The 27,044-nt window shown below is 47.8% G+C and overlaps 1 protein-coding gene across 6 annotated transcripts; it reads left to right on the forward strand.

Annotated features, from left to right (window-relative positions):
* The first annotated feature begins 1,029 nt into the window (after positions 1 to 1,029).
* Positions 1,030 to 24,673, forward strand: LOC308467387 (guanine nucleotide-binding protein subunit alpha-15-like). Of its 6 annotated transcripts, none has more exons than XM_080989096.1 (8): positions 1,030 to 1,107; positions 5,728 to 6,359; positions 10,450 to 10,634; positions 11,844 to 11,998; positions 17,208 to 17,336; positions 18,996 to 19,125; positions 21,630 to 21,783; positions 22,897 to 24,673. In XM_080989096.1, exons 2-8 carry the CDS (start codon positions 6,155 to 6,157, stop codon positions 23,136 to 23,138), a joined length of 1,200 nt encoding a protein of 399 aa, XP_080845222.1. In that variant the 5' UTR covers positions 1,030 to 1,107; positions 5,728 to 6,154; the 3' UTR covers positions 23,139 to 24,673. The 6 variants fall into 6 exon arrangements, with proteins under 6 accessions (XP_080845222.1, XP_080845224.1, XP_080845219.1 ...); XM_080989098.1 differs by having other exon boundaries at positions 1,058 to 1,141; positions 21,626 to 21,783; positions 22,897 to 23,082; XM_080989093.1 differs by having other exon boundaries at positions 1,059 to 1,141.
* Positions 24,674 to 27,044: the final 2,371 nt, after the last annotated feature.

Below are 27,044 nucleotides of genomic sequence, written 5' to 3' on the forward strand. Positions count from 1 at the left end.
TGGCCAGCATGACTAAACCGCTTCTGGCGAACCAGAGCAGTGCATGGAAACGCCGTTTACCTTCCCGCCGGAGCCGTACCTATTTATCTACTTGCACTTTGACGTGCTTTCGAACTGCTAGGTGGGCAGGAGCAGGGATGGAGCAACGGGAGCTCACCCCATCGCGGGGATTTGAACCGCCAACCTTCTGATCGGTAAGTCCTAGGCTCTATGGTTTAACCCACATCAGCAAATACAGTGGTACCTCGGCTTAAGTACTTAATTCATTCCGGAGGTCTGTACTTAACCTGAAACTATTCTTAACCTGAAGCAGCACTTTAGCTAATGGGGCCTCCTGCTGCTGCGCCGCTGGAGCACGATTTCTGTTCTCATCCTGAAGCAAAGTTCTTAACCTGAAGCACTATTTCTGGGTTAGCGGAGTCTGTAACCTGAAGCGTATGTAACCTGAAGCATATGTAACCCGAGGTACCCCTGTAAACAGTTTACACTTATCAATTACAATACAGAATTACTAATCTATCATCAATGTCTCTTCTCAATTTCCCCTTTACCAGGCTAAACAAACCCAGCTCCTTCAACTGTTCCTCATCAGGCTTGGTATCTGAAGGGCTGAGTAGGTCAATTGGATACGATTTGGGTGTTTTTAACACTTTTTGGGTGTGTGCGCGCGCAATGAGCTTTATTTTCCTTGTACCTGGGTTGCTTTCGGTTTAACCATCATTTGCAATCTATCACACACGCCATAGGGAAATAAAATCAATGCCACCCCCCTTGTTCCTTATGCAGACGGGGAGTTGTGGGAATTCAAACGTACAGCGGGCGGCTGAGGTTTCGCAAGGTACCGAAAGAGGAAGGGGAACTCCTTCCCCACCACATTTTCAAAAACAAACCAAGCCCAGGGCCAACAAAAGTGCAATTTCTGTTTGCCTTTTGCGATCAAGAACTAGGGGGGAAGTTTTGTGGATTGGTACATCTCAGTTGGGGCGGTGAGCAAACAGGATGAGGCCTCCTCGCTAGGAGGAGACTTACCAGAAGGGAAAGTTCCCCTTGCAACCTTCTCGGTTCTTTTGGTGCAGAGAAAGCAGTTGGCAGGCCTCTCCTCTCCAGGTCCGTGTTGCGGCATTTTGGGAAGATAATTTAGGTACTCCCCTTTCTGACGTCCTCTTCCTCTTGTCTGTCCTCTTCCTTACTGACCCTGATGTTCTGTGTTCTGTGTGTGGACCTTTTTTTTGCAGATAGATCAGGTGCTGTTTGGAGCACAGGTGCGAAAACTGTCCCTGCCTGTTGTTGTTGTTGTTGTTTAGTCGTTTAGTCGTGTCCGCCTCTTCGTGACCCCCTGGACCAGAGCACGCCAGGCACTCCTGTCTTCCACTGCCTCTCGCAGTTTGGTCAAACTCATGTTCGTAGCTTCGAGAACACTGTCCCACCATCTCGTCCTCTGTCGTCCACTTCTCCTTGTGCCCTCCATCTTTCCCAACAACAGAGTCTTTTCCAGGGAGTCTTCTCTTCTCCTGAGGTGACCAAAGTCTTGGAGCCTCAGCTTCAGGATCTGTCCTTCCAGTGAGCACTCAGGGCTGTTTTCCTTCAGAATGGAGAGGTTGGATCTTCTTGCAGTCCATGGGACTCTCAAGAGTCTCCTCCAGCACCATAATTCAAAAGCATCCATTCTTCGGCGATCAGCCTTCTTGATGGTCCAGCTCTCACTTCCATCCATCACTACTGGGGAAACCATAGCTTTAACTATATGGACCTTTGTTGGTAAGGTGATGTCTCTGCTTTTTAAGATGCTGTCTAGGTTTGTCATTGCTTTTCTCCCAAGAAGCAGGCGTCTTTTAATTTCGTGGCTGCTGTCACCATCTGCAGTGATCATGGAGCCCAAGAAAGTAAAATCTCTCACTGCCTCCATTTCTTCCCCTTCTATTTGCCAGGAGGTGATGGGACCAGTGGCCATGCCTACGAAACAAAAAGCAGAATTGTTCCAGGGGCATGTTCCTTGCCTGGGTGCAAATGCACCTGCCACTCTCAGTTCCTTTTTTCCCCAAATCTTAAAATTCAGCTCCCTGCATTCCCACATCAGTTTTGCCTCGTTGGCCTTTTTAAGTCCTCGTGAAAATTTGGCAGCGTTTGAAGGGCCAATTTCTCCTTTTTGAAACGGGGAGGGAGCGTAGTTCAGGGACAGGACATGTGCTTTGAGTGCAGAAGGTTTGAACCCCAGCATCTCCAACTAGGAGCGAGAAAGACTCCTGTCTGAAACCCTGGAGAGCTTCTGCCAGTCAGTGCAGACAAGACCAATTCTCTGACTCAGGGTAAGTCATCTCTTTATATCCCTCCTAAAATATGCAATTTTGCCCAAAAGCAAATTTTTGCAAAGCAATTTCCCCTTTGTAGAATGCTTTTTTTTTTTTTTTTTTTTGTATGCAATTTGCATCAAATGTGCATTTCCCACTAATATATTCACTTTGCAAATACCTTGCTTGTTTGGAGAACGGTATTGCAAAATCCCGACAATGGCTATGGTTCCGTTTTGCGTGTTGTTTCAGAAGGTGTGGAGTAACCACAATACAGCCTTGAACTTCCTCCTCACTTCCCTTTTAACATTTATTTTTTAAAATGATTCCCCCAAATTATTACAGATGGAACCGAATCACTTTAATACGACGCCTTAAAATCAGGTTTCTGACTCCTGTCAATCATTTTCCTCCCGTAGCTGAATCGTTTATTTAGTGGCTGGTTGTGATCCTTCGCTTGCAGTTAAACCGTTCTTCCAGCTGCCCTCTTTTCCCTCCTTACAAACAGCACCTCTGCTGCATCTTATAAATTTAAAATCCAGTTTGCATATGCATTTTAGTTCATGGGTGGGCAACTAAGGATCCGGCCCAGTCGCCTTCTAAATCTGGACTGCGGACGTTCCGGGAATCAGCGTGTTTTTACATGAGTAGAATGTGTCCTTTTATTTAAAATGCATCTCTGGGTTATTTGTGGGGCATAGGAATTCGTTCATTTTTTATTTTATTTTTTCAAAATATAGTCCGGCCCCCCACAAGGTCTGGGGGACAGTGGACCCGCCCCCAGCTGAAAAAGTTTGCTGACCCCTGTTTTAGTTGCAGACCGGTTTGTGCTGAGAGAGTTCATTACTATCTTCCATTGTTCGGTTCCCTGCAATGTTTATCGGGATGGCACAAAGTCACATTCCATTCCTTCCGCTGTTTTCAGACTAGCTTACGAACGAACCACAGCCTCTCTGCTTCTCTTGCTGCTGCTTACAGCCCAAATCACGCTGCTCCCTTTACCTCGACCCCGATTCCGTTTCTTTCATTTTATTGACCTATTAAAAATTAGCTATATATTGCTGTTCGTAAACAACAAGCAGAGTGGTTTATAACAATCTTACATAAAACCATACAATAAAAACCACGTCAAAATTAGTAGGCCTGACGGAATGGGGAAATTCCCGGCAGGCAATATCTAAAATGTGATATCTAGTGGCAGAGTGTTCCACAGGACTGGGCCGTTGACACGGAAGGCTCTGTTTGTTGTTGTTAAATCAGCATTGCAGGGGGTAGGGCTAGATGACCTTTGGGTCCCTTCCAACTCTATGAGCCTCACCAACTTGGGGAACGGCCAGTGAAGCTCTTGCAGTTAATCTCAGGGATCTTTCTTCCTTCGGAAAAGCAGCTTTTACTTGCATGCAAATTGAATGGGTAAGATCAATCAACCACAACTTTGTAGATTAACCAGCCGGAACTTGTGCGGTTAACCAGTCAATGAACCAGATCGCTGGCCTTCTTCCAATTCCATGCAAATTAGCTACTGGTCTAAGTTCAAGGCACTGGTTTTGACGTAAAGGTAAAGGTACCTCTGACCGTTAGGTCCAGTCCCGCACGACTCTGGGGTTGCGTGCCCATCTCGCTTTCAGGCCAAGGGAGCCGGCGTTTGTCCACAGACAGCTTTCCGGGTCATGTGGCCAGCAGGACTAAACCGCTTCTGGAGCAACGGGGCACCGTGACGGAAACCAGAGCACACGGAAACGCCGTTTGCCTTCCCACCAGAGTGGTACCTATTTATCTACTTGCGCTGGTGTGCTTTCGAACTGCTAGGTTGGCAGGAGCAGGGACAGAGCAATGGGAGCTCACTCTGTCAAGGGGAATCGAACCGCCAACCTTCCGATCGGCAAGCCCAAGAGGCTCAGTGGTTTAGACCACAGCGCCACCTGCGTCCCTTGGTTTTGACATAGAAAACCCCCAAACCCCAGGGAACCAGGATACCTAAAGGTGGTCTCACCCCTTATAAACCCACTCCGCCACTGCAATCTGCAGGTAAGGACATCCTGCAGGTGCCATCGTATCAGGAAGTGCCTTGCGCATGTTGTAGGAAACCGGTCTTTCATGAAACGTTTCCGAATACCAGTTGCCAAAAACTTCAGGAAGGGAGAGAGTTGCTCTTCTTGCACTTAGGTCTTGCTTGAGAGTCCACCAGAAGTGGAATCTGGTTTGTTACTGTGAGAACAGGACAAAGGACTCAATGGGCTATTGGCCTGACCCACCGGCCTCTCCTTATTGTGGTAGCACCTTTGGAACTCCCCTCCCCTTGAATTTATGTCAGGCGCCATCTCTGTTGTTTCTTCGGCCCTGACAAAGACCTTCATCTTCCAACAAGCTTTCTAAGCTGAGATCTTCTCCAGACAAGACAGAAGCACTGTTTTGGGGGGACAGGAGGCGGGCAGGTGTGGAGGACCAGGTGCGCAGCCTGGGAGTCATTTTGGACTTACAGCTGTCCATGGAGGCGCAGGTCAGTTCTGTGTCCAGGGCGGCTGTTTACCAGCTCCATCTGGTACGCAGGATGAGACCCTCCCTGCCCACAGACTGTCTCGCCAGAGTGGTGCATGCTCTAGTCATCTCCCGCTTGGACTACTGCAATGCGCTCTACGTGGGGCTACCTTTGAAGGTGACCCAGAAATGACAACTAATCCAGAATGCAGCAGCTAGACGGGTGACTAGTTGCTGCCACTGAGACCATATAACACCGGTCTTGAAAGACCTACATTGGCTCTCAGTACGTTTCTGAGCACAGTTCAGTGTGTTGGTGCTGACCTTGAAAGCCCTAAACCGCCTCGGTCCTGTATACCTAAAGGAGCGTCTCCACCCCCATCGTTCAGCCCAGACACTGAGGTCCGGCTCCGAGGGCCTTCTGGCGGTTCCCTCCCTGAGAGAAGTGAGGTTACAGGGAACCAGGCAGAGGGCCTTCTCGGTGGTGGCACCCTCCCTGTGGAACGCCCTCCCATCAGATGTCAAGGAAATAAACAATGATACGACTTTTAGAAGACATCTAAAGGCAGCCCTGTTTAGGGAAGTTTTTAATGTTTGATGTCTAAACATGTTTTTAATATTCTGTTGGGAGCCTCCCAGAATGGCTGGGGAAACCCAGCCAAATGGCGGGGTATAAATAATAAGTTGTTGTTGTTGTTGTGATGATGTCTGTATCTGCGCTGAAATTATTTTTAAGATGTTTGTACTGTTCTATCTCTGGTTGTCTGCTGCCCTGGGCTCCTTTGGGAAGAAAGGCAGGATATGAATTTTATAATTAAATAAAGATTATTTAAAAACAAACCAACCAACCACTTTGTTTGATAGAAAAAACTATTGGTGTAGGTGGAGGTGATTGTGAAGAAACAAAAGTGAACTGGGACTAACTTCCTTCCTTTTTAAAATCCTTTTCTCTTATCTGAAGAGAAACAATCCACGCCTTGCTTTTAAAAGCTCCTGGATCACCTTGCGGTCGCTGGAAGGTGGATGCTGAGCGGTTCCGATGAGTGGAATGGAATTTACGGCGGTTGGGCACAGCTCCTATGAATGGCAGTGGAAACTTTCGCGAACAGTTAGCTGCCCGCGTGTCTGACCTCAGCCCAAGTATTTGCTTTCCTTCTCCATGGGCAACCTCTTGGATCAGACAATTCCCATGAGATCCCTCACCTTGCCAGCTATGGATCCTGGGAGGCTTCTGTGATCAAGCCTCTGGATTCCCTGTTCTGCTGAAACTTGATCTCGCACCGTCTCTTCCTGGGTCCCTCCTCTAAGGAGGAGGGCTTGGACCGTGCATCGGTGGACATTTTTCTTACCAAACCTTCTGCGTTTCAAAAAAAAAATTATTCGTGTGCATGCTTTTCATCAGGGTGGGGTCTTTTCCGTCTGGTCCGAGATTGGTAAGGGGGGACCCCATCTCACGTCCCACCACGATGGTCTGGTGCCTATGCTTTCTCTCTGAGGAGGAGAAAAACGCCGTCGCCATAGATAAAGAAATCAACCGGCTTCTCCAGGAACAAAAGAAACGAGATCGGTGGGAGCTGAAGTTGCTTTTACTGGGTGAGTAACAGCTCCTCAGACAAGGAGCTTGCTAGCTAGGTTGGGGAGAGGCTTGAGGCTTGAGTGATGGGCTTGGAGCATGATCTAGCCTTCCATATTTTATTTTATTTTTTGTTTGTTTAGTCGTTTAGTCGTGCCCGACTCTTCGTGACCCCCTGGACCAGAGCACGCCAGGCACTCTTGTCTTCCACTGCCTCGCGCAGTTTGGTCAAACTCATGCTGGTCGTTTCGAGAACACTGTCCCACCATCTCATCCTCTGTCCTCCCCTTCTCCTTGTGCCCTCCATCTTTCCCAACATCAGGGTCTTTTCCAGGGAGTCTTCTCTTCTCATGAGGTGGCCAAAGTCTTGGAGCCTCAGCTTCAGGATCTGTCCTTCCAGTGAGCACTCAGGGCTGATTTCCTTCAGAATGGATCGGTTTGATCTTCTTGCAATCCATGGGACTCTCAAGAGTCTCCTCCAGCACCTACCATACTAGCAAGAAATAATACTCTCCCTTCCTCTTTTTCCAAGCTTTCTCAATTGTGCCCCATGGATAATTGTTCCCCAAAAGCCCCTAAAGCTCTCTTATCGACCTCGTAATGTAACTTGAGGGTGCCGCTGTGGGTTAAACCACAGAGCCTAGGACTTGCCGATCAGAAGGTCGGCGGTTCGAATCCCCGCGACGGGGTGAGCTCCCGTTGCTCGGTCCCTGCTCCTGCCCACCTAGCAATACAAAAGTACGTCAAGTAGATAAATAGGTACCACTCCGGTGGGAAGGTAAACGGCGTTTCCGTGCGCTGCTCTGGTTCGCCAGAAGCGGCTTAGTCCTGCTGGCCACATGACCCGGAAGCTGTACGCCGGCTCCCTCGGCCAATAAAGCGAGATGAGCGCTGCAACCCCAGAGTCGGCCACGACTAGACCTAATGGTCAGGGCTCCCTTTAATGTAACTTGATGGAACTATTCCAGTTATACCCCACTGTTTTCTCCAAAGAGCTTGGCATCCATGGTTCTCTCCCTTCTCATTTAATCCCATCAACAACCCTGTGAGGTAGATTAGGCCGAAAGGGAGCGGCTGGCCTTTGGGGTCACTCTCAGTGAGCTTCATGGCCAAGTGGAGGCGACTTGAACCCTGGTCTCCCAGGCCTGAGCCTCCTGGGCTTGCCGATCAGAAGGTCGGCGGTTCAAATCCCCACGACGGGGTGAGCTCCCGTTGCTCAGTCCCAGCTCCTGCCAACCTAGCAGTTTGAAAGCACGCCAGTGCAAGTAGATAAATAGTTACCATTGTGATGGGAAGGTAAACAGTGTTTCTGTACGCTCTGGTTTCCATCACGGTGTCCTGTTGCGCCAGAAGCAGTTTAGTCCTGCTGGCTACATTACCCAGAAAACTGTCTGTGGACCAACGCCGGCTCCCTTGGCCTGAAAGCGAGATGAGCGCTGCAACCCCATAGTCACCTTTGACTGGACATAACCGTCCAAGGGTCCTTTACCTTTACCTTACCCTCCCAGGTCCTAGTCTGACATTCTAACCACTACTCTGTCCTGAGTAGATCTGCTGGTGTGTGATATACCGTATTTTTTGCTGTATAAGACTCACTTTTTCCCTCCTAAAAAGTAAGAGGGAATGTGTGTGCGTCTTATGGAGCGAATGCAGGCTGCGCAGCTATCCCAGAAGCCAGAACAGCAAGAGGGATTTCTGCTTTCACTGCGCAGCGATCCCTCTTGCTGTTCTGGCTTCTGAGATTCAGAATATTTTTTCCCTTGTTTTCCTCCTCCAAAAACTAGGTGCGTCTTGTGGTCTGGTGCGCCTTATAGAGAGAAAAATATGGTACTTAAACATTGCTTGGTTGGCAAAGTTCAGAGAAGAGCAAATTTCGAAGGATGGCTGTTTTCCAGTGCGCATATTGGCCTGGAAAGTGAGGATCGGGTAGTTTCTCGCTGAAATGCAGTTGAAGCGATGGGCTCTCCTTGCTGGAAAAGAGATTCTAGCTAAACATTAGGAAGAACCATTTGAGAGTTGTTCGACAGCAGAATGGGCTCCCTAGGAAGGGGGCAGGGTCTCCTTCAGACGAAGCTTTGGAAGAGATGTTGGGTGGCCCTAGGTCAGGGATTCTTCAGTTGAGATTCCTGCATTGCAGGGGGTTGGACTAGATGACCCTAGGGTCCCTTTCCAACTCTGCAGTTCCGTGATTCAGAGAAGAGCGGATTTTGAAGGATGGCTTCCTTTTAGTGTGGATATAGGTTCAGAAAGTGAGAATCAAGTCGTTTCTCGTTTAAAATTAAAGCTAACATTCCTCTCCCACTTGAAAGCACCATCGCTTATCAGGGAAGAAGAAGAGTTTGGATTTGATATCCCGCTTTATCACTACCCGAAGGAGTCTCAAAGCGGCTAACATTCTCCTTTCCCTTCCTCCCTCACAACAAACACTCTGGGAGGTGAGTGGGGCTGAGAGACTTCAAAGAAGTGTGACTAGGACACACCTTTTCAGATAATCCTTGCCATGACTAGGGACCAGTAGATTCATCTATTTCTAGACTTCGGCCATACCCAACTAGACCCTGTTCCGAGTATACACTCCAAAATTAACAATAATTTATTTCAACGGCACTCCTCTGAATAGGAGTAACGCTGGCTACAACTTTGTGCCAATATGAATTTTGTATTTGATCTAAAATTGTGCATGTTGTTGTTGTTTAGTCGTTTAGTGGTGTCCGACTCTTCGTGACCCCCTGGACCAGAGCACACCAGGCCCTCCTGTCTTCCACTGCCTCCCGCAGTTTGGTCAGACTCATACTGGTAGCTTTGAGAACACTGTCCCACCATCTCGTCCTCTGTCGTCCCCTTCTCCTTGCGCCCTCCATCTTTCCCAACATCAGGGTCTTTTCCAGGGAGTCTTCTCTTCTCATGAGGTGGCCAAAGTCTTGGAGCCTCAGCTTCAGGATCTGTCCTTCCAGTGTGCATATCTTACCTTATAGAATAGGTTATTTTGTCACTGGCTTTGTTTTTCATTCAATTGCAAAATTCAGAAAAGTGCAAAGGACCCAGCTTATTTCTCTAATTTTAAGTTGCTTTAACCTGTTTTTAATTTTATGTTTTAATTGCTGCAACTTGCCCAGGGACCCTGGAGTGAAGGGCACATAAACAGTACTGATTATTGTTGTCGTTTAGTCGTGTCCGACTCTTCGTGACCCCCTGGACCAGAGAACGCCAGGCACTCCTGTCTTCCACTCCCGCAGTTTGCCAACACAGTACCGATACTACCACTAATTTTTAAAATCTATTACTTTTCTGATCCGTGCATTAGTTTGGAAAGGTATACACCCATCTGGGGTTGTTTAAGCTGAATGAAATCCTTTTTGAAGTCTAGCTGAGACATATCAATATATATATATGAAAAATTGGGGAAATATGCTGCTGTGTCAATATTCTATTTAACTGTTTGCCCATTTTGATCAGTCACAGTCCTGGAGTCTTAACTCCTCATAGGAAACTGTGTGTGATTTGGGCATCCTTTAGCCTGAAAGGAGAGACGATTAAGAGACAATATGACACCCAGCTTTAAATCTGGGAAGGGCTGGAGCCGTGGATTGTAGTAAAGGTAAAGGTAAAGGGACCCCTGACCATTAGGTCCAGTCGTGACCGACTCTGGGGTTGCGGCACTCATCTCGCTTTATTGGCCAAGGGAGCCGGCGTCCAGCTTCCGGGTCATGTGGCCAGCATGACTAAGCCGCTTCTGGCGAAGCAGAGCAGCGCACGGAAATGCCGTTTACCTTCCCGCCGGAGTGGTACCTATTTATCTACTTGCACTTTGATGTGCTTTTGAACTGCTAGGTGGGCAGGAGCAGGGACCGAGCAACAGGAGCTCACCCCGTCATTACGGGGATTCGAACCGCCGACCTTCCGATCAGCAAGTCCTAGGCTCTGTGGTTTAACCCACAGCGCCACCCGCATCCTCTTATGCTACCTGAGTCAAATACCACCGGTACATCGGACCCTAGTTTTCATACGCCGCTTTGAGGAGTTTTTTAAAAGAAAAACAAACAACTGGTGTGTGTGTGTAAAATGAAACGAAATGAAGGAAAAAAATAAGAGCTATGGGATTTCTTTTAGGTACCGGAGAGAGTGGGAAAAGCACCTTCATCAAACAGATGAGAATAATCCATGGCTTGGGCTATACGGAGGAAGACCGCAAAGAATTTGCCAAGGTGGTTTATCAGAACATCTTCATGTCCATCCAGGCTATGGTCAAGGCTATGGAGGTTCTCCAAATCTCCTACGCCCAGCCGGAAAATGCGGTGAGTAGTCCGACAGCATGGGAAGAGGAACCCACGGGGTGAGACCAAAGCATTGAGGTTGAATCCTGACATGACCAAAGTACTGTTTCTGGGGGACAGGGGACAGACAGGTATGGGGGACTCCCTGGTCCTGAATGGGGCAACTGTGCCCCTGAAGGACCAGGTGCACAGCCAGGGGGTAATTTTGGACTCACAGCCGTCCATGGAGGTGCAAGTCAATTCTGTGTCCAGGGCAGCTCCATCTGGTATGCAGGATGAGATCCTCCCTGCCCATGGACTGTCTCGCCAGAGTGGTGCATGCTCTGGTTATCTCCCGCTTGGACTACTGCCATGCGCTCTATGTGGGGCTACCTTTGAAGGTGACTTGGAAATGACAACTAATCCAGAATGTGGCTACCAGACTGGTGACTGGGAGCTGCCACTGAGACCATATAACACAGGTCCTGAAAGGTAAAGGACTTCTGGACGGTTAAGTCCAGTCAAAGGTGACTATGGGGTTGTGGCGCTCATCTTGCTTTCAGGCCGAGGGAGCTGGCGTTTGTCCACAGACAGCTTTCTGGGTCATGTGGCCAGCAGTACTAAACTGCTTCTGGCGCAACAGGACACCATGGCGGAAACCAGAGTGCACGGAAACGCCATTTACCTTCCCGTCGCAGCGGTACCTATTTCTCCACTTGCGCTGGCATGCTTTTGAACTGCTAGGTTGGCAGGAGCTGGGACAGAGCAACAGGAGTTCACTCTGTTGCAGGGATTCGAAACGCCAACCTTCCAATCAGCAAGCCCAGGAGGCTTAGTGGTTTAGACCACAGCGCCATTCGCGTCCCCATACAATGTAAGAGATAAAAGAAGTAAATGCTTTTCTCTTACCAGAAGCTGCCCAGAAGGACGCTTCCTTCTTTAACAAACGTGTTACGGTCGAATCAAAATAAATACATCGGTGCCTTGGTTTACGAACTTAATCCATTCCGGAAGTCTGTTCTTAAACCAAAGCGTCCTTAAACCAAGGCGTGCTTTCCCATAGCAGCAGGGGATTCAATTTACAAATGGAACACATCCAACACGTTCTGATTCCAAGGCAAAGCTCACAAACCAAAACACCTACTTCTGGGTTTGCAGCGTTCTTAATGCAAGTTAAACTAAGCTGTTCTTAAACCAAGGTACCACTGTAACAACAACAATATTAAATTACATTATTCTCTCTGCTTCTAGCAAAATGCTCAGCTGCTGATGGGTGTGGATACTTACAAAATGAAGGAGATGGATGCGCGCCATGCAAGGATGATCAAAAGCCTGTGGAGAGATGGCGGGATCCGAACCTGCTATCAGAGGCGAAGCGAGTACCATTTGCTGGATTCCACTTTCTAGTGAGCGCATTTGCGTTTGACGCTTAAGGACGGGCAAATCTGTCGGGTTTCCGGGTGGTGGGTTGCACCCAGTCTTATCCTACTCAGAGAAGACGCATTTGGGTTGCTTGCAACTAAGTTCTGTTTAGAGCAGATCCACTGGAATTATTGAACTGCCTTTCTCCCAGAACCAAGACTCTTTAGATGATCCTTGGAGTCCATTTCCAATTCTACAATTCTATGATTCAAGCTTACAAGATTCAGGCTTACAAGAATCGAAGCAAACATAGACAAAAACACAGAATGCTTAAAAACAAATCAACGATAGTAGTTAAAAAGTAATCAAAATATAATGGAAATTAAATAACAGAAAATCTATGAAATCTAGTAAAAAACACCGCCAACAACAACCTGTGCAGCACTATCAAAAGCCCTCAGTTGGTTAGAGTAAGGTAAGGGTAAAGGAACCCCTGACCATTAGGTCCAGTCGCGGATGACTCTGGGGTTGCGGTGCTCATCTCGCTTTACTGGCTAAGGGAGCCGGCGTTCAGCTTCCGGGTCATGTGGCCAGCATGACTAAGCCACTTCTGGCAAACCAGAGCAGCGCACGGAAACACCGTTTACCTTCCAGCCGGAGCGGTACCTATTGATCTACTTGCACTTTGACGTGCTTTCGAACTGCTAGGTTGGCAGGAGCAGGGACCGAGCAATGGGAGCACACCCCATTGCGGGGATTCGAACCGCTGACCTTCTGATCGGCAAGTCCTGGGCTCTGTGGTTTAACCCACAGCGCCAACCACGTTGGTTAGAGTATGAGACTCTAAATCTTAGGGTTGTGGGTTCAAGTTTCACGTTGGGCAAAAGATTTGTGCATATATACAGCCTCGGCCCAGTATACCTGAAGGAGCATCTCCACCCCCATCGTCCAGCTCAGACACTGAGGTCCAGCTCTGAGGGCCTTCTGGCGGTTCCCTCCCTGCAAGAAGCGAGGTTGCAGGGAACCAGGCAGAGGGCCTTCTCGGTGGTGGTGCCCGCCCTGTGGAACGCCCTCCTATCAGATGTCAAGGAAATAAACAACTACCGTATTTTTCGCTCTTTAGGACGCACTTTTTCCCCTACAAAAATGAAGGGGAAATGTGTGTGCGTCCTATGGAGCGAAGATGCCATAGCCCCGCGACCCTCTCCCGGCTGGAGAGGTGACGCGCAGCTATGGCAGGAACCTCTACAGCCCCGTGTCACCTCTCCAGCCGGGAGAGTGCGCGCGCGGGGCTAAAGAAGCCATAGCCCCGCGACCCTCTCCCGGCTGGAGAGGTGACGCGCGACTATGGCAGGAGCCTCTCCGCTGCTCCCTGACCTGCTCTTTGGGGCTGGTGGTGGGCTTCCCCCCGCCAGCCCCAAAGAGCAGGTCGAAAGGAACCTGAAGCCTGGAGAGCGAGAGGGGTCAGTGCACACCGACCCCTCTCGCTCTCCAGGCTTCCAAGGTAGCCGCCTGAACGCACCTTAAATGGGACCTTGTTTTAGGGCGGGAAAACAAGAGGGGGAAAGTTCTCCCCCTCTCTGCGCAGCGCCTCCTGCCGCTTCGCTGAAGGGGCGCTGGGCAGAGAGGGGAAAATTTTTTTTTTCTTGTTCTCCCCCCTCTAAAACAAAGTGCGTCCTATTGTCCGGTGCGTCCTATGGTGCGAAAAATACGGTATCTTACTTTTAGAAGACATCTGAAGGCAGCCCTATTTAGGGAGGTTTTGATGTTTTATTGTATTTTTAATATTCTGTTTTGAGTTGCCCAGAGTGGCTGGGGAAATCTAGCCAGATGGGCAAAGTATAAATAATTTATTATTATTATTATTATTATTATTATTATTATTATTATTATTATTTATTTCAATTAGATGGCCCTCCAAATTCTACAATTCTTTGATTCTACGTTAGGCCCGATCTCCATTAGTCTGAGGCTATTTTCCTGGAGAGAGAGAGATTAGCAATCCATTCTCTCCAGCGACTTCACAACAAACGCTTAACACACCCAAAATATGCTTAGACTTGAGGTGGTAGGCCTCCATCTGGGTTCCACTATTATGGTGCTGGAGGAGACTCTTGAGAGTCCATGGACTGCAAGAAGATCAGACCTTTCCATTCTGAAGGAAATCAGCCCTGAGTGCTCACTGGAAGGACAAGTCCTTCATCGGCCCCAGCTGCAACGAAACATGTCTCTCCCACATCGGTCTCTACAGCCACAGCAGGCGCTGTAACTGTCCAACAGCTTGGCTTCGCCTCCCAAAGGCGCCCTCCTCCATTGCCTCCCGAAACAAACAGATGCCAGCCCAGTCAGATGAAATTGCATCCTTTCCATGCGCTTTAAACACCCTTGTGACTTTGCCACAAAGATCCAGTCTCGCTTAATCATTAACTAGATTCAGGTAGGTAGCCGTGTTGGTCTGACGCAGTTTAAATAAAGAAAAAATTGTCCAGTAGCACCTTAGGAAACCAACTAAGTTTGTTCTGGGTATAAGCTTTCGTGTGCATGAAATATCTGAAGAAGTGTATCTGAAGAAGTGTGCATGCACATGAAAGCTTATACCCAGAACAAACTTAGTTGGTCTCTAAGGTGGCGCCGTTGGTTAAACCACAGAGCCTAGGACTTGCTGATCAGAAGGTCGGCGGTTCAAATCTCCGCCACGGGGTGAGCTCCCGTTGCTCGGTCCCTGCTCCTGCCAACCTAGCAGTTCGAAAGCACGTCAAAGTGCAAGTGGATAAATAGGTACCGCTCCGGCGGGAAGGTAAACAGCATTTCTGTGCACTGCTCTGGTTCGCCAGAAGCGGCTCAGTCATGCTGGCCACATGACCCGGAAGCTGTACACCGGCTCCCTCGGCCAATAAAGCGAGATGAGCGCCGCAACCCCAGAGTCGGCCACGACTGGACCTAATGGTCAGGGGTCCCTTTACCTTTAAGGTGCTAGTGGAAGGAATTTTTTTATTTTCTTTTGACTACAGAAGACCAACACTGCTGCCTACCTATACCCAGAACAAACTTAGTTGGTCTCTAAGGTGCTACTGGACAATTTTTTAATATAATCATTAACTGTTAGGCTCTCTGCAGCTCTTGCTTAGCTTTGACAGACGTGCCATGCTACGCAGGACACATTCAGACACATTACAAAGTTATCTTCCCATTTCCTTTTTTATATATAATATTTTTTATTAATTTTAACATATAAATTATAAAATGTACCACAAAACGTTTCACTTATACAATCTTTTTAGACTTACATCAGCACCTCTGAGATCCACAGTTTTAACCACTTCTTATGCATTTCTTAACTTTATATTGCCTTTACATCTCTTAACAAATCATCCTCCCCCTTGTCCATTTTTACAATACTTCTAATAATACTCCTCACAAAACTTCTTGCAACCCTACAAACGTCGTCTGTTCTTCACAATTACTTTTCAAATAGTCCGTAAATTTACTCCAGTCTTCCGTGAATTTCTGGTCTCACTGGTTTCAAATCCTTCCTGTTAGTTTATCTAATTCTGCATAGTCCATTAACTTCATCCTCCATTCTTCAATCGTCGGTAACTCTTCTTGCTTCCATTTTTGGGCCAATAATATTCTTGCTGCTGTTACTGCATATAAAAAGAGCTTACATTCCTTTCTATTTATGTCACTCCCCACAATGCCCAATAAAAATGCTTCTGGTTTCTTTATAAATGTATATATATATATATATATATTTTAATAATTTTTATTAAGTTTTCAGTAAAAGATTAAACAGAAAAACATAAAAAAGAAATACACAAATACACAGTACATAATCCAAAGAAGAAGAAAAAACACAGAGAACAAAAAACAAAAAAAGAAACAGAACAATTAAAAACAATCACCTTTTCATTTCCGTGTTTAAATTTACTTATTTTCTGGACCTCCTCATACCTCCCTCTTTTGTATTCCAGTCCAAATTGTTTGTCCAGCAATTTCTTTTCCACTTTTTTAATCCCAATCTTTACTTTATAAATGTATATTTCAACATTTTTTTCAACTCATTATATATCATCTCCCATAAGCATTTCACCTTTTTACATTCCCACCACATGTGATAAAATGTTCCCTCTTTTTCTTTACATTTCCAACATTTATTACTGACTTTATACATTTTCGCTAACTTGACAGGTGTAATATACCATCTATACATCATTTTCATCACATTTTCTTTTAGGGCATTGCATGCAGTAAATTTTAAACCTTCCTTCCATAATTTCACCCAATCACTCAGCTGTATATTATACCCAAAATCTTTGGCCCAGTGAATCATAACCGACTTAACCTCTTTGTCCTTCAAATGCCATTCAAGCAGCAATTTATACATTTTAGACAAAATTTTTGCATCATTACTTAATATCTCTAATTCAAACTTTGATCCACTTTCATCAAATCCTTTTTCTTTAGAGTCTTGTTTAAACATTTTGTTGACCTGGCGATAATGTAACCAATCATTAACATATTCTTTAATTTCTTCATATTGTTTCAGTTTCCATTTACTTCCTTCCAGATATATTAATTTCCCATATGTTATCCATTTCCCACTCATATTGACCTTTTTTACACTCATTGCTTCTAATGGAGATAACCAATGTGGTGTTTTTCGTTCCAATAGGTTTTTATACCTATCCCAGGTTTCTATTGAAGATCTTCGAAATATATGGCTTCCAAATCCTTTATGGACTTTTGTCTTATTATACAGTGGTGCCTTGCAAGATGAAATTAATCCGTTCCGTGAGTCTCTTCGTCTTGTGGTTTTTTCGTCTTGCGAAGCACGGCTATTAGCGGATTAGCGGCTATTAGCGGCTTAGCGGCTATTAAGAAAAAGGAAACAAACTCGCAAGAACTCGCAAGACGTTTCGTCTTGCGAAGCAAGCCCATAGGGAAATTCGTCTTGCGGAACGACTCAAAAAACGGAAAACTCTTTCGTCTAGCGAGTTTTTCGTCTTGCGAGGCATTCGTCTTGCGGGGCACCACTGTACCATAAATATGCATGCCACCCAAATCTGTTATCATAACCTCCTAAATCCAGCAATTCAGTATTTTTTAATTTCATCCATTCCTTCAACCAACAGAGGCAAGATGCTTCATAATATAATTTCAAATCTGGCAGGGCGAAGCCTCCTCTTTCTTTAGTAAGTTATCTTCCCATTTCCATGTACAATTTAAACAACTATCCTTAATGTGCCGTTGCAGCTTCCTGTCTAACCTGGACCGCATTGCAGCGGCAGGGTACGTGCCAAGCCCCCAGGACATCCTGAGGACGCGGGTGCCGACGACGGGCATCAACGAGTACTGCTTTTCGGTGCAGAAGGTGAGGCTCAGGTGAGCAAAACCGGGAGCGGGATCTGAAGCCATGCAGCCTTGATGGCTTTGACTGGCCGGCTAAACCAGGTGAGAGATGCCGATGGGTCCCAAAGCCTCCGTAGTTGATCTCTGCTGAAATGAGTGTAGCGGCAAACTCAGAAGGGCAAAGTCCCTTTGTGATGGTCACAATCTAGCCCTATCTCATGGTCCCCTTCTAAGATTATACAACTTCATCGGACGCCGCCTCCACCACGAGAATAACCTTAGTTGGGTACAACTTCATATATACTCCTGTGTGTGTATGTAATTTTTATTAAATTATCTGTATTACAATTTACTCATTTAAACCACAGAGCCTAGGGCTTGCCGATCAGAAGGTTGGCGGTTCGAATCCCCGCGACGGGGTGAGCTCCCGTTGCTCGGTCCCTGCTCCTGCCAACCTAGCAGTTCGAAAGCACGTCAAAGTGCAAGTAGATAAATAGGTACCACTCCGGCGGGAAGGTAAACGGCGTTTCCGTGCGCTGCTCTGGTTCGCCAGAAGCGGCTTAGTCATGCTGGCCACATGACCCGGAAGCTGTACGCCGGCTCCCTCGGCCAGTAAAGAGAGATGAGCGCCGCAACCCCAGAGTCGTCCGCAACTGGACTTAACGGTCAGGGGTCCCTTTACCTTTAAGACTTCCCTTCTTCTCTTTCCATGGTTCATTTTGCATATCATAAATCCCTGCATATTTTACGTAAACTATACCATTCAGTATTCCATTACTGCAGCCATCAAAACTTATTTTCACTGTTTAATTTATCTAAACGCTTCCAACGTTTTCAGGTGTACACAATTCCACCCCCCCCCAATATATTCAATAAATGTTTTCCCATCTTCTCTAAAGGCATGTTCTTCTTGTTCTCTTATTCTAAGTCTGTGAGTTGTGCATATTCTGTCAGCTTAAGTTGCCGTTCTTCTTTGCTTGGGACCTCACTTGTTTTTAGACTAACAAATCACAGGCCGCAGTTTTGTTGTTTAGTCGTGTCCGCCTCTTTGTGACCCCCTGGACCAGAGCACGCCGGGCACTCCTGTCTTCCACTGCCCCCCCGCAGTTTGGTCAAACTCATGCTGGTAGCTTCAAGAACATTATCCAACCATCTCGTCCTCTGCCCTCCCCTTCTCCTTGCGCCCTCCATCCTTCCCAACATCAGGGTCTTTTCCAGGGAGTCTCAGCTTCAGGATCTGTCCTTCCAGTGAGCACTCAGGGCTGATTTCCTTCAGAATGAAGAGGTTTGATCTTCTTGCAGTCCATGGGACTCTCAAAGAGTCTCCTCCAAGAGCAGAATTCAAAAGCATCCATTCTTCGGCGATTAGCCTTCTTTATGGTCCAGCTCTCACTTCCATACATCACTGGCTGGGAAAACGATAGCTTTAACTGTACGGACCATAAAAAACCTTTTTTGACACCTTAATTTTAAATACTCATTTAAACCACAGAACCTAGGGCTTGCCGGTCAGAAGGTCGACAGTTCGAATTCCCCCCCTTTTTTTACAACTTCTACACCTTTTTTGTGGGGGGGGGGGAACTTCTACATCGGTTTCATTGGAGCCAGGGGTGGAGGTTACCTTAAACCCAGGAGGTGAGTATCTGTAGCCGCCCAGAAGCCAAAAAAACCATGATCTCCCTTCCTGTGCAGGATTGTTGATGTAGGCGGGCAGAGGTCGGAGCGCCGTAAATGGATCCACTGTTTTGAGAACGTGATTGCCCTGATCTACTTGGCTTCTCTCAGTGAATATGACCAATCTCTGGAGGAGAACACAAGCGAAGTAAGGAGGGGGATTTTTTTTTTAAAAAAATGCATGTACATTTCCCTGTTTGTGTGTGCTGAAATCAGGTTTTAAGATCACAAGAAGAGCAGGCCAAGGGAGGGAGTTCCGCTGTTCTCCCTCCTGCATCAGGGAGTTCCGCAGTTTACTGTATTTTTCGCTCTATAAGATGCACCAGACCACAAGACGCACCTAGTTTTTGGAGGAGGAAAACAAGAAAATAAATATTCTGAATCTCAGAAGCCAGAACAGCAAGAGGGATCGCAGCGCAGCGAAAGCAGCGATCCCTCTTGCTGTTCTGGCTTCTGGGATAGCTGCGCAGCCTGCATTCGCTCCATAAGACGCACACACATTTCCCCTTACTTTTTAGGAGGGGAAAAGTGAGTCTTATAGAGCAAAAAATACGGTAATTTGCAGGTGAGGCATCGCAACTCCTGGCAGATCCAACCTACCTCACTGCTGCCTATTCTCTGCCACCCTCCAAGGCCAAAGTTGGGCACTTAGGGGAAACTGCTGTCTGCTCAGATCGAGATGCTGCTCTGTCCAGGTTTAAAAACTGGCCAGGGCCTCTAAGCATTAGATTTTATGCCCATATGTGGCGCTTTGGTTTAAACCACAGATCCTAGGACTTGCCGATCAGAAGGTCGGCGGTTCGAATCCCCGCAGTGACGGTGTGAGCTCCCGCTGCTCAGTCCCTGCTCCTGCCAACCTAGCAGTTCGAAAGCACGTCAAAGTGCAAGTAGATAAATAGGTACCGCTCCGGCGGGAAGGTAAATGGCGTTTCCGTGCGCTGCTCTGGTTCGCCAGAAGCGGCTTAGTCCTGCTGGCCACATGACCCGGAAGCTGTATGCCGGTTCCCTCGGCCAATAAAGCGAGATGAGCGCCGCAACCCCAGAGTCGGCCACAACTGGACCTAACGGTCCGGGGTCCCTTTACCTTTTTATGCTGATTTAAGCTTCTCATGTCCTTTGGGAAGGGAAGGAGGCATCCCTGCACCTTTTGTTATCAGGATTTCTTCCTTTCCACGTTACCTGGAGGGGAACGGGTGAACACAGCACTGCACCCCCTGCAAAGGTCACCTTCCTCTGAGCTTCCTAGGTAAGGTTGCCATATGTCCTCTTTTCCCAGGACACGTCCTCTTTTTCAGGGGTAAAAATTCTGTCCGGGTGGATTTTTTTTTTCAATTTGCCAGAATGTCTCTGGCTATAATTTTTGGATGAGACATAAACATAACTGTGGGCTAAAGACTTGCTTTCCTCTTCTCCTGCCCCACCTCAGCAATAAAATCACAGCTTCTATATCCTACTTATGGTAGGGGTATTTAAAATGAGAGTCATCATAGCCAGTGTCGGATTTACATATAAGCTAAACAAGCTATAGCTTAGGGCCCCACTCTCTTGGGGGCCCCCAAAAAAATTTAAAGGAAAATAACTGGATGTACATTTCCAAAATATAAGATTAAAAAACAAATAAAATAAAACCTATATACAGCAACAGTGTTTTGTGTTGTGTAGGCTCCTATGATATAAGTCATGGGCCCCACCTGCTCCCTAAAATATCACTGGTTTGCTCCTTTCTATATATAGGGTGCCTACATTCTGCATGGACTGGTTGCAGGGCAACATGGGCAAATGGCTTTAGATACCTGTTGGGTCCATAAATTACCATATAGCATAGATTCAACACCAAAAAACAGCGGCAATTTGTTGTTGACAAAGGACAGCTGGACATATAAAGGGCCCCATTACCTTCAGTAGCTTAGGGCCTCATCAAACCTAAATCCGGCCCTGGTCACAGCATCCTCTTTTTTGCTCTTCAAAATATGGCAACCCTAGCCGGCCCATTCCTGTTTAAATAAGCCCTTCAAAGTCACGAGGACTGGAATATTGTTTTATTTTTATTTTTTAAAGAAGAGACCGTAGCTCAATAGCAGGTCTCAGGCTTGGCATCTTCAGGTAGGGCTGGGAACTGTGCCCCTGCCTGAAACCTGATAGTGATAACAGCAAGAACCTTTATTGCACTACATAACTGGGAAACAGGGGCAGAGCAGCTGCTTATATACATACCTGAAAGCCTGGGCCACTCCCACTCCCAACGTGATTGGCTCTCTAAACTTCCAAGCTGCGAATCACGGCTCAGAGCTCAAGGGCCAATGGCAGAGGCCCGAATCCTGAAATGTTCTGTGATTGGACGTCATGTATCGAATCAGAACACAGGGGCTCAGAATCCTTAGTCTAGACTCAGGCAAACACAGTCCACTGAATACATAACATAAAACAATGAGGACTAGGCTCTTAGCTTCACTTTGAGGGGGAAATGGTAGAGGCTTTGCTTAGTGGGCAGAAGGTCTGAGGTTCAGCCCTGGGCATCCCTGGGTAGGGAAGACTCCTTTTCTCTGAATCCCTGCTGCTTCTGGGCAGGGAAGGCACGACTGAGAGGCCCGATTCCTTGCAAGTGTTCCTAAGTGCTTCCTTTCCCCTTTTGTCTCCACTTCCATGAGTTAGAACCGGATGAGGGAGAGTCTCGACCTCTTCAGAACCATCCTGGAGCTTCCGTGGTTCTGGAATACTTCCATCATCCTTTTCCTCAACAAGGTGGACATCCTGGAGGAGAAGATCCTGACCTCCGACCTGGCTGCTTATTTCCCAAGTTTCCCAGGTAATACTTCCTCTTCCCTCCAGCCAACTAGTGCAGAGTCCGGCATCCTCCAGCGTCAGTTATGGGCCTGGGAGATTAAGATTCAAATCCTGACCCACTGGGTAACATGCTGGGGTGAGCTCTCCCATTGCTCTTTCCCAGCTCCTGCCAACCTAGCAGCTTGAAAGCACACCAGTGCAAGTAGATAAATAGGTATTGCTGTGGCGGGAAGGTAAACGGAGTTTCCGCGCGCTCTTGTTTCTGTTACAGTGTCCTGTTGTACCAGAAGTGGTTTAGTCCTGCTGGCCACATGACCCGGAAAGCCGTCTGTGGACAAACGCCAGCTCCCTTGGCCTGAAAGCGAGATGAGCGCCGCAACCCCCTAGTCGCTTCTGACTGGACTTAACCGTCCAGGGGTCCTTTACCTTTTGCACGCCTGTGACGTTGCATGTCTCTCTCATGCTCAGGAGGAGCCTGCCATTGACACTGAGCTAATAATAATAATAATAATAATAATAATAATAATAATAATTTATTATTTATACCCCGACCATCTGGCTGGGCTTCCCCAGCCACTCTAGGCGGCTTCCAACAAAACACTAAAATACAAAAACCTATTAAACATTAAAAGCTTCCCTAAACAGGGCTGCCTTTAGATGTCTTCTAAAAGTTTGGTAGTTATTTTTCTCTTTGACATCTGGTAGGAGGGCATTCCACAGGGCGGGCGCCACTACCGCGAAGGCCCTCTGCCTGGTTCCCTGTAACTTGGCTTCTCGCAGCGAGGGAACCGCCAGAAGGCCCTCGGCGCTGGACCTCAGTGTCCAGGCAGAAAGATGGAGGTGGAGGTATACTGGACCGAGGCCGTTTAGGGCTTTCAAGGTCAGCACCAACACTTTGAATTGTGCTCGGAAACGTACTGGGAGCCAGTGTAGGTCTTTCAAGACCGGTGTTATATGGTCTCGGCGGCCGCTCCCAGTCACCAGTCTAGCTGCCGGTGCTCAGAGATTCAGCCTCCTTTGCCCCCTCAATATTGGGCAAGGCTGAGCCCCCTGCTAAGGAATATTGAGGGGGCTGACAGCACCACTGCCCCCTAGCGCTGGCACACCTGAAGGCTATCTCCTTGTATTTTCCCAGGCCCCAAGCGAGACGCTCACGCGGCCAAGCAGTTCATCCTTGAAATGTACATGGACATCTTCAGGAAGTTCTTGGTCCCTGGCGGGGACTTCGGAGGCGGTCCTTCCGGCGATGTGCACAGGCCACGGATCCTTTACTTCCACTTCACCTGTGCCACAGACACGCAGAACATTGGCACGGTTTTTGAGGACATTAAGGATGCAGTCCTGGCTGCCTACCTTGATGAGTTCAACCTGGTCTAGAAGGGTCTTGCGGACACTTCTAAAGGATCCCAGTGACTCCACCCGTTTGCCTTAGAGGAGGCCTGGCGCATGGAATGCGAAACCGGCGGCTCTAAAGGCCCGTTTTAAAACGCCGGTGGGCACCGAGATCTGTCCAGCAGCATCACCCCTTGGGAATCCCAAAGGTGGGGGGGGGGGTGGACCTGGCTATTGCAGGCTGAGACCCGCTCCATTCAAAAGGGATTTCAAAACCCTGTGCTCTTTGGCCACCCTGCATAGCTGTCAACCGTCCCTTATTTGGCGGGAAAGTCCCTTATCCCAGTGCCATGTCCCGCTGCTGTCCCTTATTGATGATGTCCCTTAAATTTCCCGGGTTTCAAAGGAAGCAGCTCCTCTCCCTCCCTCCCTGCCGGCCAGGGAGGAGTGAGGCTCCAACTGGGTTGCTTGGCTGCGTTGCTCACCCAATAAGGAGTCTAAGAACGACTGGGGGGTGGAGCTTGCATGCCTTGTGCCAATCAAATCGCCTTTGCTCAGCGCTTCCCAGCGGAAAGGTGACGGTGGTTTTCCTTGCTGCATCCCCTTTGCCGGGTTGCTGCGCTGTGGGAACCACCGCTTGAGGCTTCGTTTGGCTGCTGGCTGGGCTTTCAGTCTTTGGCTCGGAGGGGCTCAGAAGTTGAACATACCTGTGCTTGGAAAATCCCTTATTTTGGCTGCTGATCCCTTATTTTTGAGGCTGCGGGTCCCTTATTTTCAAATCTGTAAGTTGACAGCTATGCCACCCTGATGAAAAGAGAAACGGGAGCAGAAATCCTCGCTCTCTGCTTCCTGGTCCCATGTCCGGAAGTCGACCCAGCGGACAGGATCAGTATTGGCTGTTCCTTCCAGTCCACAGACAATATGTGGTTGATGAGGGCTGGATCTGTACGTTTCAGGAAAACGCGTTGTAAAGCTCATAATGGGAAAATTGCCAGAGGATCGGACTCTACAGCGCCATCTGGTGCCACAATGTTATAACGCTGAAAACAAAACAAAGCATCAGTGTACCTAAGTCCTAGGCCTTGACTCCAGCTAACTTCCTGAGACAGCGTTCACAAAGCCGTTTATTCCGTTCCCCTGCTTATTTCTGCATCATATTCGAGCTTTCGCACAACATGAAACCGCTTCCGGAAATCTAGTGGAACACGGTGGAGGTTTAGCTCTCGCTTCCGTGTTATCTGCTCCAGAAACGACTTGTTTGCAGCCCCACCAGCCCAGAAAATTGCAGGAATAAATTGACAGAATCTGGGGCAGTATATGGTTTTCTTCGTACTTTTTTTTGGGGGGGGGGGAATCATGGGGGAGCAGAAGCCGGCCTGTGCAGAAAGAGTGCCCTTTTCTTCTTGCAACCTGGACAAATCTGTCAAATCGGGTCTATATTTTCTCCTGAATCTTAATTTCACTTCTTCACATTTCCACAGCAATTTGTAGTGCACGCTGTGTTTTTTTTTCAGATCCTCCTGTGATAGGTCTGCCAGCATTTTAGTGCAAATTTCTCCTCAATAAACACATGTTTTGTATGCATCATTTTTTTTTTAACTCACATACACCTTTTTGCAAGCAATATTAAAATGCACACAGAATCGTATTTCTCCTCCATTCGTAGCAGGGCTTCGGGGAGAGACCCAGCTGGTGCAAACTGCTGTGTGTGAGCCAGTGTGGTGTAGTGGTTAAGAGCGGTGGACTCGTAATCTGGTGAACCAGGTTCGATTCCCCGCTCCTCCACATGCAGCTGCTGGGTGACCTTGGGCCAGTCACACTTCTCTGAAGTCTCTCAACCCCACTCACCTCACAGAGTGTGTGTTGTGGGGGAGGAAGGGAAAGGAGATTGTTAGCCGCTTTGAGACTCCTTAGGGTAGTGATAAAGCGGGATATCAAATCCAAACTCTTCTTCTTCAAACTCTGCTGTGGCCGTTGATGGGGACATAAGTCGTGCTCAAATGCTTGCACTGGGTGCCCGTACGCTGCCAAACCAGGTTCAAGGTTATTGTGGGTGGTGATGTGGTCTAAACCACTGAGCCTCTTGGGCTTGCTGATCAGAAGGTCGGTGGTTCAAATCCCCACGATGGAGTGAGCTCCCGTTGCTTGGTCCCAGCTCCTACCAACCTAGCAGTTCGAAAGCACACGAGGGCAAGTAGATAAATAGGTATCACTGCAGCAGGAAGGTAAACGGCGTTTCCATGCGCTCTGGTTTCCGTCACAGTGTCCCATTGCGCCAGAAGCGGTTTAGTCCTGCTGGCCACATGACCCAGAAAGCTGTCTGTGGACAAACGCCAGCTGCCTCGGCCTGAAAGTGAGATGAGCGCCACAACCCCATAGTCGCCTTTGACTGGACTCCTTTGTGTTTGCCTTTACCAAGGTTCTTGCATTAAGGCCCTTAACAACGTGGGGGTGTATGGGGTGTTAGGGAAGGGGGAGTACCTCTGGTGGTGGCATACAGTGGTATCTCGAGTTACATACGCTTCAGGTTACATACGCTTCAGGTTACAGACTCCACTAACCCAGAAATATTACCTCGGATTAAGAATTTGCTTCAGGGTGAGAACAGAAATCGTGCAGCGTTGGTGCAGCGGCAGCAGGAGGCCCCATTAGCTAAAGTGGTGCTTCAGGTTAAGAACAGTTTCAGGTTAAGAACAGACCTCCAGAACGAATTACCGTATTTTTTGCTCTATAAGACCCACTTTTTCCCTCCAAAAAGGTAAGGGGAAATGTGTGTCCGTCTTGTGGAGCAAATGCAGGCTGCACAGCTATCCCAGAAGCCAGAACAGCAAGAGGGATTGCTGCTTTCACTGCGCAGTGATCCCTCTTGCTGTTCTGACTTCTGAGATTCAGAAAAAAAATATCCTTGTTTTCCTCCTCCAAAAACTAGGTGCGTCTTGTGGTCTGGTGCGTCTTATAGAGCGAAAAATACAGTAAGTTCTTAACCCGAGGTACCACTGTATTGTGCTCCACCTGGGGTAGTTTGTCCATCTTTGGTCCCCACCTTGCAATCAGCTCTCACCTGCGGCTCCCAGAAGCTGTCAGCATGCAACAGCGGCCACATTCCCTGTCCGGCTAAACCAGGTGAGGGCAGCCGGTGGGTCTCCAACCCTCAGTGAGTTAGGAGTTTTCCTTGCATGTGAAGACAGGTTCTGGTGGATTGAGTGGGCGAGACCAAGATTGTGTCCAACAGCCAAGAAGGCAGTTTCTGCATGTGCTGTAGAGGCAAATGAGAAGCAACTTGGGAAAGTAGTCCATCGAGAAGGAAAGCACCAATCCTAAACCTCTGCCTAAACTTGCAGGTTATCTTGGAGAGAAGACGCAGTTCAGGAATAAACCCTACACAAATCTGGAGTGGAGTCCTGCAGCCAAGCCGGTGCCAAACGTCTTGCTCTGCTTTCCTTTGGACGCCCATCTTCAAGGTTGAGAGGCGGGGTCTTGTCGTCTCATTTCATTTTCGTTTTTTAATTTGTATACCATCTTTCTATCTTACAACACTCAAGGCAGTTTACAAGCTGAAGAAGCAAAAAATGTACATCTTGTAACAATGCAAAAGTGTGATAACAAAACTTTAAAATAGGCAACCTACATCAAAACAGTAACTTTCAACAATCATTAAAGGTAAAGGTAAAGGGACCCGTAACCATTAGGTCCAGTCGTGGATGACTCTGGGGTTGCAGCGCTCATCTCGCTTTATTGGCCGAGGGAGCCGGCGTACAGCTTCCGGGTCATGTGGCCAGCAGGACTAAGCCGCTTCTGGCGAACCAGAGCAGCGCACGGAAACACCGTTTACCTTCCCGCCAGAGCGGTACCTATTTATCTACTTGCACTTTGACGTGCTTTTGAACTGCTAGGTTGGCAGGAGCTGGGACCAAGCAACGGGAGCTCACCCTGTTGCGGGGATTCGAAAAA

The sequence above is a fragment of the Podarcis pityusensis genome, assembly GCF_964106645.2.
Source record: "Podarcis pityusensis genome assembly, chromosome: 18".
Lineage (NCBI taxonomy): Eukaryota > Metazoa > Chordata > Lepidosauria > Squamata > Lacertidae > Podarcis > Podarcis pityusensis.

Coding starts and splice junctions, on each gene's coding strand:
- LOC308467387 (XM_080989096.1), top strand. CDS start 6,155: ATGCTTTTCATCAGGGTGGGGTCTTTTCCGTCTGGTCCGAGATTGGTA. Junction 6,360..10,449: donor GCTGAAGTTGCTTTTACTGG/GTGAGTAACAGC, acceptor GATTTCTTTTAG/GTACCGGAGAGAGTGGGAAA. Junction 21,784..22,896: donor TTATTTCCCAAGTTTCCCAG/GTAATACTTCCT, acceptor GTATTTTCCCAG/GCCCCAAGCGAGACGCTCAC.